The 12134-nt window shown below is 45.0% G+C and overlaps 1 protein-coding gene across 2 annotated transcripts; it reads left to right on the top strand.

Annotated features, from left to right (window-relative positions):
• Positions 1 to 2438: 2438 nt before the first annotated feature.
• On the top strand, positions 2439 to 10635 carry CDC23 (cell division cycle 23). 2 transcript variants are annotated; one of them, XR_010306393.1, is made up of 17 exons: positions 2439 to 2610; positions 2684 to 2756; positions 3699 to 3836; positions 4100 to 4142; positions 4450 to 4555; positions 4648 to 4780; positions 5612 to 5789; positions 5877 to 5974; positions 6207 to 6288; positions 6772 to 6925; positions 7063 to 7182; positions 7515 to 7590; positions 7871 to 7932; positions 8751 to 8829; positions 8927 to 9046; positions 9482 to 9649; positions 9821 to 9905. XR_010306393.1 is itself a non-coding variant. In XM_064161718.1 (16 exons), the coding sequence occupies exons 1-16, from the start codon at positions 2489 to 2491 to the stop codon at positions 9989 to 9991; spliced, it is 1755 nt and encodes a 584-aa protein (XP_064017788.1). In that variant the 5' UTR covers positions 2444 to 2488; the 3' UTR covers positions 9992 to 10635. The 2 variants fall into 2 exon arrangements, 1 of the variants encoding a protein (XP_064017788.1); XM_064161718.1 differs by lacking the exon at positions 9482 to 9649 and having other exon boundaries at positions 2444 to 2610; positions 9821 to 10635.
• The last annotated feature ends 1499 nt before the right edge of the window (positions 10636 to 12134 follow it).

The following is a 12134-nucleotide window of genomic DNA, read 5'->3' as shown; positions in this document are numbered from 1 at the left end:
TGTCTTAGGGTCACAAAGTTTCCAAGCTCTCCCTTAATGATGTCTTGACAGATAGTACAACGAGCAAAAGCAGAAGCTGCACTAAGTGTGCTAAATAGAGAATGCAACCAATGGTAATTCTTATTACATCAAATTTCTCAGTGTAAAATTCCACAAGAACCTATAACCATAGCTGAGTCTTAAACAAGTTAAAAAGTATTTTGATAACATCATAATAAAGAAGCTGAATTCAGATAATGCAAGGGTCTGGGTTTTCTCTATCTGTCAACAGACTTGCCTGTATTGGCAAGCCACTCGGTAAAGGCCACTTAGAGAGGATTTCACTGAGCATTTGCTGCATGTCTGAAGATGCTAACTTTGAGGGAAAAAAATCCTCATAAATTTATACAACCCATTTGTATGACAGACATTACTCCCTTTCGTCACAATGACCTTCATTTTCACTGCTGGAAGCACGAAACAGTGGGAAAATTACAGAGCTCAAGGTTGCTGATAAACTCATGGTGAGCACAGCAAGCACAGAGATTGGTGAAGACCTGGTGACCTGTACTGCTGTGGCTCTGTGAAGAATGAGGGGGGCATAGGAGAGACTCACTGTTCCACTTGTCACCTGTAATTCTACTGACTAGAGAAGTAACACCAAAATCAGGAGCTGTCTTGTGCAACTGATAAGGGAAGAATTGTTTGGCCACAGTCCCACACAGGCACTGTACAACAGTAAAGCTATAAATATTGTTCCAATCTCATCTCTCATTTGGAGGGGCTTGAGTGTTTGATGCCAAATGGCAGGGACAGATATATGGGTTTGTATTCCTCACTCCTGCCGCAGAGGGATGCCTTCTGGTGGACCTGTGGCCTCAGCTATGCTGAGAGCTTTCCTGGGAGATGGACTTTGTGATTGCAATTGCATTTAGAACTACAGAGCTAATGTGTAGTTCAGTGCACTCATCAGAAGTAGTTGTAAAGAACCTGCAGATGCTGCATGTGAATAATCTGAACTGCTGGTGCACTGACTACTCTGGTGAGTGTGACAGTGCCTGTGGCAGCCAGGCTGCTCCTGTGGCAGCTGTTTGACCCACGGTCACGGCATTACCAGAGATGCTAAGAGTTAAATCCAGGACCCACAGTCACGGCATTACCAGAGCTGTTAAAAGTCCAGCTACCTCAGACCCTGTGATCTCTGAGGAATGAGCAGAACCCAAGTGGATTAATGTCTGACCAAATGTATCCTTCTCTAAATGCAAGCCACCACATTTCCGTGAGTGACTAGAGACAGCCTCATCCCGCTAGTGTGCAGTGCCATCATGAACAAACTCCTGCTCTTCCAGCAGCACCCAGTTAGGACAGATAAATTAATCTGCACCTCCAGAAGTTATTACCAGTTTTGATGCAGAGGATTTAATTAGCCCCCTGCTCTAAAAGCAAGCCTTGAGTGTCACTTAAAAGATGCAGCTATTACACAATGGAATGACAGGAAGAATTATGAGTTCTCATTATGAGCAAGTCTTCAAGCAATTGAATTACTGAACTCTTAGCCATCATCAAGCAATCTGTCATCCTCTGCTTGCTGCGTCAAGCAGCAGCCCCAAGCGCCACCTCCTGCTGAACAGATAGAACCACAACTGATCTCAACAGCTGGTGAGCTACTGCAATGACAGCTACTTGGACACGCAGATCCATCTGGCGGGTACCAAAAAATGAAGACGTTTTCTCACTGAAGAGATCAGCATGTCACAGCTATCAAAACTACTGCTTTTCGAGAAGGGCAATCATACGAAGTTAGGGCACGGCTGCCCAAGTGGCACACATCAAGAACCTGATCATGTAAGGGCTATTTTGCCCAGATTTCAGAAAGCATCCAAATAAACTTCACTTTATGCATTTTTCCCCCTCAGAAGGTTCCGTATTTCTTGTCACTGAGCACCTCAGGCGCATTGTCAGTTTCTAGGCAGCAAAACGGCACACAACACCCAGTGGGTCCCAAACTGGAGACAAACAGACCTGAGTAAAATTACTTCACGGACCTCACAAAAACAAACCCCAAACCATCTATTTGACTCTTGCGAGAACTGGACACGCTTAATTAAACCAATGTCATTATCAAATATCCAATACAGAATTTAGTACAGAACAGTTCATCCGGCAGCTCATTCCCAGCTACGGAAAACACAAAGCAGACTGCAAAGACAGCAAAAACTTATCTTCGGGACCTCTTTTCATCTGAGTTTTGGCGGATGGGGCAGAGACGGGACGGAGCGGAGCCCGGGTAGGGGGCGGACTCGGTACCGCTGGCCCCGGACAGCGAGGGAGGCTCCGTGGTGAAACCGCGAGTCCGCCACAACTGACCAATCAGGCGCCAAGGCTCCAGCGCGCCGCCGCTGATTGGGGGTGAGGCGAGTCGCGCTCAGCCAAGGAGGAAGCTGCGTCTACAGAGCGGCAGTGCGCTCAGTATGCGGCGCTGTGGTTGGCTGGCAGGCGCGGCGGCGGGATGGCGGCGGCGGCGGCGGGGCTGTCGGGCGGCGACTTCTCGGACCTGCGGGACATCAAGAAGCAGCTGCTGAGTGTGGCGGAGCGGAGCCGCGAGCGCGGCCTGCAGCACAGCGGGAAGTGGTGAGTGCCGCCGGTGGGCCCGGCCCCGCGGCCCGAGCGCCTTACGTTGATGGCTCTCTCTTTCTCCTCGCAGGGCCTCTGAGTTGGCCTTCGCCTTGGACCCGCTGCCGCTGAGCGAGCTGCCGCCACCCCCCGCGCTCACAGAGGTACGGGCGCGACTGGGAGAAGGCCTGGCCAGGGACGGCTTCAGCGACCTGCGGTTCGGTGGCTTCCTTGGGCCGCTGCCGCGCCGTGAACTGGGTGGGGTGGCTCAAGTCCGAGCCCTGTTAGAAGAGTTGATAACGCGAAGGGCAAGCGCGGCAGCTCTCCCTAGTACAGCCGCTTTGTGGTCTTGTCTGTGCAGTACTGCTCTTGTTCCGAACTGGGCTGGGTGTTTCATAGTGCTCTCGACTCTCTTCCGTTCGGCATTTAACGGGGCGGCCTGAGCTTAATGTGCAACCTTAAGTGACAGCATTGCATTGTATACCTTGCTGTGCCCGAAGGTAAACGCTCTATAAGCAAAAATTGAAATCGCACATAGTAATTTTTATTTGCCTCTGGTAAGGTCAGTAATTGCTGTCAATAGAAGTTTTGAAGTGCTATTAAACTTCTGCTCACGAGGGCATGATTGAAACTAGTTGCATATCCATCCCCACCTGTGTAGGTGTACAGTAGGACTTTTAGGTATATGCCTATTTGTTGTTAAATTACAGCAGTGTAAGATCTTAGAGCATTACAAGGTGTAGTTAGCAAGGAAATGCTTGCCTTTAAGTTAGCAGGTCAGTATTGTTTAATATGGAATTCCTGAGCAGTCCTCTTATTAATGGTCATGCCTACCTGTTGAAGAGCAAATTGATGCCTCGTGGCAGCTTGTTTCCTGGAACCTCACTGTTTGCTTTGAATGTTTCTATGCCATGTGTACTCGATATTTGAGAACGAGGAATCTGTGTGAAGGAATGAGGAGGTTTCTGAGTGTACTGAAACCATCTTTGAGGATAAATAATATTTTTTTTTTTAGCTTTTGGAGCAATTTCATTTATGTTTGTAACTAGATAATTTTCCTAAAGTGTGTCAGAACTGAGGTCTGAAACTCATTTGTGTCCCCACAGGAGGACGCTCGTGACCTGGATGCCTATACGTTAGCCAAGTCTTACTTTGATTTGAAGGAATATGACAGGGCTGCCTATTTTCTGCGGGGCTGCAAGAGTCAGAAGGCTTACTTCTTGTATATGTACTCCAGATACCTGGTAAGATAGAAGGAAAAGCCACCTTTTAGTGCTGAACTCTTCTGCTCCCCACTTATCTCTGGGACATCTTTTTTGCCTCTTCTGTTCCAGATGACTGTTTAAAAGTCCACATTGTTTGTTTAGGGGGAAGGGAGATGGGATTGTTCTTCAGAGAACTCTGATGGTTTTTTAAACTATATTTACATGCTGCTGCTCCTAGCATTGGAGCATATGTGAGGAGTATGCTGTCCTAATGTCATCTTGGTCTTCCTCTCTTCTCACAGTCAGGGGAAAAGAAGAAGGATGACGAGACAGTGGATAGTTTGGGTGAGTTTCTGGTGTCAAGAAACACAGGACAATATAACAAAGGTTCCATTAATGCCTCTTCCTATAAATAATCTTGGGTTTATGGTTCTCTTCTCAATTTTTGATAATAGTGTGCTATAACATGATTTCTTTCATTGTTTTAATAGAGATTACAGTTTTAAATCAGTTTTTCTGGTAAAGCAGGTGATCAGGCTAAGTGTTTTAAAGAGGAAAATAATCACAGGCTGGGAAGCTTTCAGGTCATGTCTGAATATAACTTGGACTTGAATTGACTGAAAGCTCATTATTTGGCTTTATTGTCATGCAGGACCTCTGGAAAAAGGACAGGTGAAAAATGAAGCTCTACGAGAATTGAGAGTTGAGCTCAGCAAGAAACACAAGGCGAGGGAACTAGATGGATTTGGCCTTTATCTGTGAGTTTCTGTGTGTGTTTCTAGCATGTTTGATGTATATGTGTGGATGTGTAGTGTTCTGTGATTCTGATTAACTTAATAACTCTTCACAGGTATGGTGTCGTGCTGCGAAAGCTGGACCTGGTGAAAGAAGCAATTGATGTGTTTGTCGAAGCTACCCATGTCTTGCCTTTGCACTGGGGAGCCTGGCTAGAACTTTGCAACTTGATTACAGATAAAGAGATGGTAAAACTTTGGAAATACCCAGATGTGGTAACAAGTAGCAGAGTTTACCCTGGTTCAGTAATTGATTATTAAGTTGCCATAAGTCTGATGTTGCTGTTGCTGTGTTCTCTAAGATTCTTACAAGGCAGAGCAATCAGAGATTGTAAATGATGTTGTTAAAGGCTCTCTCTTGAGTTGCCTGGCATGCTGTAGTTTGAAAATCTTTGTGGGAATGGGGCTAGTTTCTTCCTGTTCACCCACAAAGTGATTTAAGAAACGGGTGATTTGCATTTTCTGCAATAGCTGTCAGGAAGGTTATTGCCTTTTTCATTTAGATCATCCAGAATAGTGATATGATATCGATGACCAAACACAGGAAGCAGGTACAGTCTTCCAAAGGACTTGGGAATTTAATGGAGAAGTATGACCAGGGTCTGAAGCAGAACCTGAGTGCTGTCAGATTCAAATACAATTTCTTCACTAATTTACCACATTAAATGTCTTCAGTTCTGCAATTTCAGCAGTCAGGGGGATTGGATTGAGAGTGACTGAATAGAATTACATGGTTGATACTGTGCTGCATTTCAGACTAGCTTTCTTAATGCTTCTTTCCTCTGTAATATTCTCAGTTTATAGGCATTATTCAGTCCCCACCCCGTGGAAGAATCTGGTATTAATTCTTGGTCCTAATACTGCTCTTTTGTAGCTGCTGCTTTAAGAAAGCGATTGCAGGAAAGCCTCCTGCCTCAAGCATCTACTAAATCATGGGAGGGAAGAGAATGGATTCTTGCCGTGGGTGACTCTTGGAATACTACTGATTGTCATCTCTTCCTCCTCTTTGGTTCTTGATAGTTGAAGTTCCTGTCCTTGCCAGACACATGGATGAAAGAGTTCTTTCTTGCACACATTTATACAGAGCTGCAGCTGATAGAGGAGGCTCTGCAGAAGTATCAGAGTCTCATTGATGCAGGATTTTCCAAAAGCACGTACATCATCTCTCAGATTGCAGTTGCCTACCATAATATCCGAGGTCAGTGGCACTTACTGATGTAGGAATGAGCCTCTTCATGCAAACTTGGCATTTATAATTCTTGTTCTCCCCTTGCCTGTTCTTCAGATATTGACAAAGCTTTATCCATCTTTAACGAGCTAAGGAAACAAGACCCCTACAGGGTAGAAAACATGGACACTTTCTCCAACTTGCTGTATGTAAGGGTAAGCACTCCTGCTGCTGCCTGTCCGTAGTGGTGGTGTTTGTTAGAGGTATGTTAAACATGAGTGAAGGAGGTGGAGCTGTCTGGTCTGGCCTCTGTAGGCTTTCAGCTTCTGCTTTCTGCTTTGCAGTGCCATGAAGCAGATGCAGTGTACATGTTGCAGACTGCCTGGGTTTTGTTTGGAACAGTAACATGCTTCTTTTCTCATCACTTCCATTTCTTTGTTTTACTAGAGCATGAAGCCTGAGTTGAGCTACCTGGCTCACAATCTCTGTGAGATAGACAAGTATCGTGTTGAGACCTGCTGTGTAATTGGTGAGAGCCATCTCTTTTCCATGTTCTCATTATGCTGTGTGCAGGCTATATCTTAGATCTTGGGAACACTTGTGAAAACAGCCAGCAAAGCTATTGAATATAGATTCAGACAGCATAAAAAGCAGACCAAATTTCCATTGTTTCTCTCTGAAAAAAGTTGCTGTAATATTATCAGCGTAGAAAGGTGAAGAAACCATTTTGAAGACCCCTGTATCTGGTAATCCCTTTTAGTCTTGAAACCCCAACGGAAGGAATTGTGTGTCAGGAAATGTATCATCATGACATAAGTTTGAAGGCTGAGGAGGTGTGATCTCTGATTGGTTCAACTGGAAAAGCACTGAGAACACTAGAGAACAGACTGACATTTGGTCTCTTGAGATTTGAGTCAGATCTACCTTTAATGGGACTTTGTTTCTTTCCTAATTTAGTGCTGAGGTTTGTATTATTATCTAATTTAAATAAACATTGTGACTTTTGCCTTAGGGAATTATTATAGCTTGCGTTCCCAGCATGAAAAAGCAGCGCTCTATTTCCAGAGGGCTTTGAAACTGAATCCTCGTTACCTGGGAGCCTGGACACTTATGGGGCATGAGTATATGGAAATGAAGAACACATCTGCAGCTATCCAAGCTTATAGGTATCACTTGTACTGCACAAAATGGTTGCATGGGGACTGAAGTAGTATGTTAGGGGTTTTGTTCATCTTTTGCTGAATTCTGTCTTGGTTTTGATCCTGATTGCTTTCTGACTAGTTCGTCTCCTTTTCTTTGACAGGCATGCAATAGAAGTGAACAAAAGAGACTACAGAGCCTGGTATGGCTTGGGGCAAACCTATGAAATCCTCAAGATGCCATTTTACTGTCTCTATTACTACCGACGGGCTCACCAGCTCAGGTAGCATTGAGAACTGACCCATGTTTATTGATGGTTGTTCTGGAGTGGTTGTTACTTACACAGAGGAACTAATTTGAGCAAAGGAGAAGAATATCTCTGTTATGTGATTTATGCAGTCTCACTATTCCAAATCTTGGTTGCATTAGCTAAAGGCTTTGTCAATTAAATGCCGAGAAACATTGTTCAGGAGCTTAAGTGATGTTTTATGTAAGGGAGGATGAAGACACTTCTAGGTGTAGATGTTTTTTTTTGTTTCTTGATTTTCCCCTGCACTCCACTCTAAGATTGGATGGCTGTCCATCAAACTACATTTAGGAATTGCTCTTTTACAGGCCAAACGATTCTCGAATGCTGGTTGCTCTAGGAGAGTGCTATGAGAAACTCAATCAGTTGGTGGAAGCTAAAAAGGTGAGTGAGAACTGTTGTATGGAGTAAGACATTAAGATGTCTTTAAGGACGCTGGAGATGCAGCAGAATTGTCTAGCTAGTGCTGCTGGACAAATATACAGTGTTGTTAGGAGCTTGTGAAAACCATTTTTGTGTGGTTTCAATTGGAGAGGTTCTGCTGCAATGTAACTAGAGTAGCTGATAAAGGGAGAGAGTCCTCTGCAGGTCATACCTGCCCCTTTGCTGGAAAAGCACAATTTGTCTTTTTGTGGTGTGGTTGACTGAATTTCCTTCCCTACAGTGCTACTGGAGAGCTTATGCTGTGGGAGATGTGGAGAAAATGGCACTGGTGAAGCTAGCAAAGTGAGTATCTGTGTTACCATGAGCTGTTGGCGCTGTGGTAAATGTGACTGGCACTTTGATAAAACACTAAATGGGAGAGTGTTGCTTGGACAGCTCTGTAATAACTGCTGTCCCTAGGTATGTAGTGAGTGCAAATCCTGGTGTCCAGATTGAGTTGTCAGTTTCCCTAAGGAAAATTAGAGGGAATCAGCATAAGGCTGGTTGCAAGGGAGTCCTAAATTTTGAGGTGATTTGAGCAGGTTGTGCTATCAATTTTATTTGTTGTATTGAAACTTAAAAAGCAATCCATGGTGGTAGGTGATAGACAAAATGGTAGATTTTTTTTTTCAGTGTATGTTTTCATTTCCCCAATATATGGTTGTGGAACTAGGAGAAGGTCTAATGTGAAAGAAATATGAACACTGACAGCAGCACTTATTTTTGATGAGGATTAAAGTAATACAAAGTGGGAAAAGTAAGGGGAAGGAAAAGGGCAGGTGACAGGGGAAGCTGATGTACAAAGGCTTCTGGGATGTAGCAGTACTGGAGGAGGTAGTCAGGTCTGGTAAATCTTGAAAATGTAACAGCAGCAAAAGTTCCTGCTTTGGTTGTCACTTCGGTTGTCTGTCAGTATCTGGCTCCTTTCCTGGTAATATAACTGTTCTAAAGCTGAATCCTCTCTTTCTGTGAGGGGCAGCACATGGTACATGTCTTGTAAATGCTGAGGGAAAAGACCTGTCTTTAGTCCAGGTCAGGTTGAATAGCTGCTTTCTCATAGGCTGAGAAGGTCTTCAGCGGTGCAGTCTTGTTCCAGTGGCCCCTTTTTTCTCCTTTCCTAGGCTGCACGAACAGTTGAATGAATCTGAACAGGCAGCTCAGTGCTATATCAAATACATCCAGGATATTTATTCCTGTGGGGTAAGACAATATCGTGGGAATAAGAGAAGTAAACATGGTGTAGATCTAACTTGGGAGGTTCTTACAGACTGTGGCTTTCCCTCCTCCCTCGCTGCAGGAGATAGTAGAGCATCTGGAGGTCAGCACTGCCTTCCGTTACCTGGCCCAATACTACTTCAAGTGTAAGCTCTGGGATGAAGCCTCAGCGTGTGCTCAGAAATGCTGTGCTTTCAATGATGTGAGTAGTTGTACAGCCTTTGCTCTTTCTAAGGGGACTTATGCTTCCCATCAAAGTAGAGGGAATCCTTTATTGAAGGAATGGGCTGTCTGCCATGCCAGTCGCATTCTGAGTGGTAGTGTATACCTGACTACTAATGCTGCTTATGTCTAAAATGGCAGGTTATGGTATGGAGAGTAAATCTGAACCATGTCTCATTGGTGTCCCCTAAATGAATTTGAGGCTCCACATAGCAGACTGATGAAAGTCTTGGTGGTGAGGAGGTGGTCAATTGGCCAGGCTCCCACATGCAGTGGAGTCATGGTACTCATATAACCTTTTTTTCCCCTCATTCTCTGTGTGTAGACAGTGTAGAAGATGCAATAGTATTTGGGTTTTGTATGTGACTATTCTGAGATGTTCTGAAAGTAGACAACTTTGGATTTTGAACTTCAGCCTAGGAGTAGACACTACACACAAGTGCAGAGTGTTTGGCCTCTCCTTAACAAAGCTGTCTGAAGCTATGGAGAACTGAGATCAGCTTTATTGAAGCTTCTCTGATCTACTTTCTGCTGATATATTTAGACAGCTTCACAAGCAAAACACAAGTACCACACAGATCAGGTGAGTAAAAGGAGAGGCTTAGTGACATGATTTAACAATTTTCTTCTGCTACGTAAACAAAGACGTTTTTTATGTAGCCTACAGAATGACAAACTACTGTAACTTACATACTGAATTTGGCCCAGAAACCAGCATTCTACAGATGCCTTGTTTATTACAACTTGATTTCAGACTAGAGAAGAAGGAAAGGCCTTGCTGCGGCAGATCTTACAGCTTCGCAACCAAGGAGAAACATCATCCACAGATATTGCTGCTCCCTTCTTCCTCCCGGTGTCATTGTCGGCCAACAACACTCCGACACGTCGCGTCTCCCCACTCAATTTGTCTTCTGTAACACCATGAACAGTGCCAGTACTTCTGACCTCTGCATTGGACGTGACATTGCAGAGAGGGCTTGTAACCACTTATTTCTTCCCAGTGAAATGTCTACACTGATTTCTACCTTCCTGTGAAGGGAAGGGGTTACTAGAGCCCACAGCTGAAGACAGATGAGCACCAGCAAGCAAAGATGGCGCCAATGTGAAAGTGTCTATACTGAGACATGAGAAACCACAGAGCTTCTCACCAAGTCATCCCAGTCAGAGGGCAAACATGTTCCAGTAGACAGGACTGCTCCTGCCGGAGGGAGAGGAGAGAGCTTATCTGCTTGAGTTCAAATGTATTCAAAGTCTGATTCTGCCTTGTTACCTCTGGTCTTCACTGAACTCATTTGGATGACCTCTTAGTGATATCCTTTCTGTCTGCACCAGAAATTGGCTATTTAAGGACTTTGGTTTGTCTTGAACTACACAGATGTTCCACTAAAGCAGTAGATACAGGCACTTAAATGTGCTGTGTCTCTGTGGAAGGACGGAGAAGTATCAGAGGAATTCCAAGTAGCCAAAGCTCACAGCTGTTTGCCATTCTGTCTGTGCATCTGACAGTTACTTGGCTTTCAGTGAAAAAGCAGACAGTGTGATAGCACAATTAAAAAACCTAATGGTTAAGTTGCTGTTCTCTGGTGTCTTTATAGTGCAGCTTTCATGTGAAACTTTGTTTCCCATGATGTGGAGGATGCTTCTTCCAGATACACATACTTCAAATACTCGTCTGTATAAGATGCAGTAGTGTGAGCAATTATGCCTGGGTTGGGTTGTGAGGACTGAGTTCATCAGTCTGTCTCCACTAACTCTAGTTCAGGCTCTTCATGTCAACTTCAGAAACCTGATGACAGAGTACCTAGTGACAGGTCTGCTATGCTATGCCAGCTCTGCTTGATAGCAACATCTGTCACACAAGGAGGGAGTGATTTGTTAAGGAGAGGACTACATGTGAGTAGAGGGTCTATTACTATGTTAAAAATGACAAATCAGCCTTAGTTTTCTAGTATCTATAACCCATAAATAATGTGTCATATTGGTACAATCATTAGTGACATTATGAAAATCATTAACTGGTAATGACAATTGGTGGTTAATTCTTAGGCCAAATGAAATAGCTGTACTTCACAGGTGAGGAAGCTGAAGCTGGGACAAACTCAAAAGCCTGGTCCTTGGGCTCCATCCCCTTTTGTGACAGTTTCATGATAGAGATTTTAGAGCACCAGCAGTTGCTGAAGGATTAAGGGAGACTGATGGAATTTGGTGTTTAGCATGGAAGACAGAAAATTCAGCCTCTGTCGCTAGCTTTGTTCTGATTGCCTCCGTTCTATAAAGTTGTTCCTTGGTCAGTAACAGATTGAGTAACCATCTCAGCTTCTCTAACTGTGTTGTGTGATTTGTTTTGTTTTTTATATGGTGCTATGCTTAGGGAAAAAAGCCTAGACTGCAGTACTTGTCTTCACTTTGTCCTCAGCAACAGGAGTCTGTTTTTGCAGAAAAAAGAACACCTTTTCTAACCAGCTCTAGTACTAATACCTACCTTCTCTGTTACCTGTCACAAGGACAAGGGTTGGCATTCTCCTTATTGTCAACCTACTGCTGCCTTCTAGGGATGTTGCAGTCAGTCTTTGGAAGGATGGGGGTAAGGAAGCTTCTGAAGAAGGAGGGCCTGTGTTGTCATTGTGTGCACGACTCCTCACGGATGTTGGTGCTGTGCAAGGGCTTGTGTCTGTGATCCACGGTTTATTCAAATAGAAACGGTTCCGAGTCAGCCTGGGCTGGAGGAAGCTTGTTCCCGGAACGCTATGGATGCCTGAAACGCGAGCCTAGCACCCATTCTGCCGCTGTCTCGTTCCTCCGGCAAAACGATTTTCGGCCTGAGGGGGGTTGTCGAGGCGTCGCTCGGGTTCTGTCCCCCTCGGCCGCCGCGCCTTTCCTGGGGCTGAGTTCCCAGGCGCCGCAGGTCCGCGGGCTCTGTGCCGCCCGAGGTTTGGTCTGGGGGCTGCGGCCTCGCAGACCCCGCGTTCCGCCGGCAGCCTCTTGGCGTCGGGACGCGGTAGAGACCTCTCCAGGGGCGCTGCCTTTGCCAGGGCCCGGCCGGGCCCGCCGCAGCGCTCCCCTCGCCT

Source organism: Pogoniulus pusillus, chromosome 22 (genome assembly GCF_015220805.1).
Source record: "Pogoniulus pusillus isolate bPogPus1 chromosome 22, bPogPus1.pri, whole genome shotgun sequence".
Classification (NCBI taxonomy): Eukaryota; Metazoa; Chordata; class Aves; order Piciformes; family Lybiidae; genus Pogoniulus; species Pogoniulus pusillus.
The sequence above is the reverse complement of the archived record's forward strand: the minus strand, read 5'-3'. Positions and strand labels throughout refer to the sequence as shown.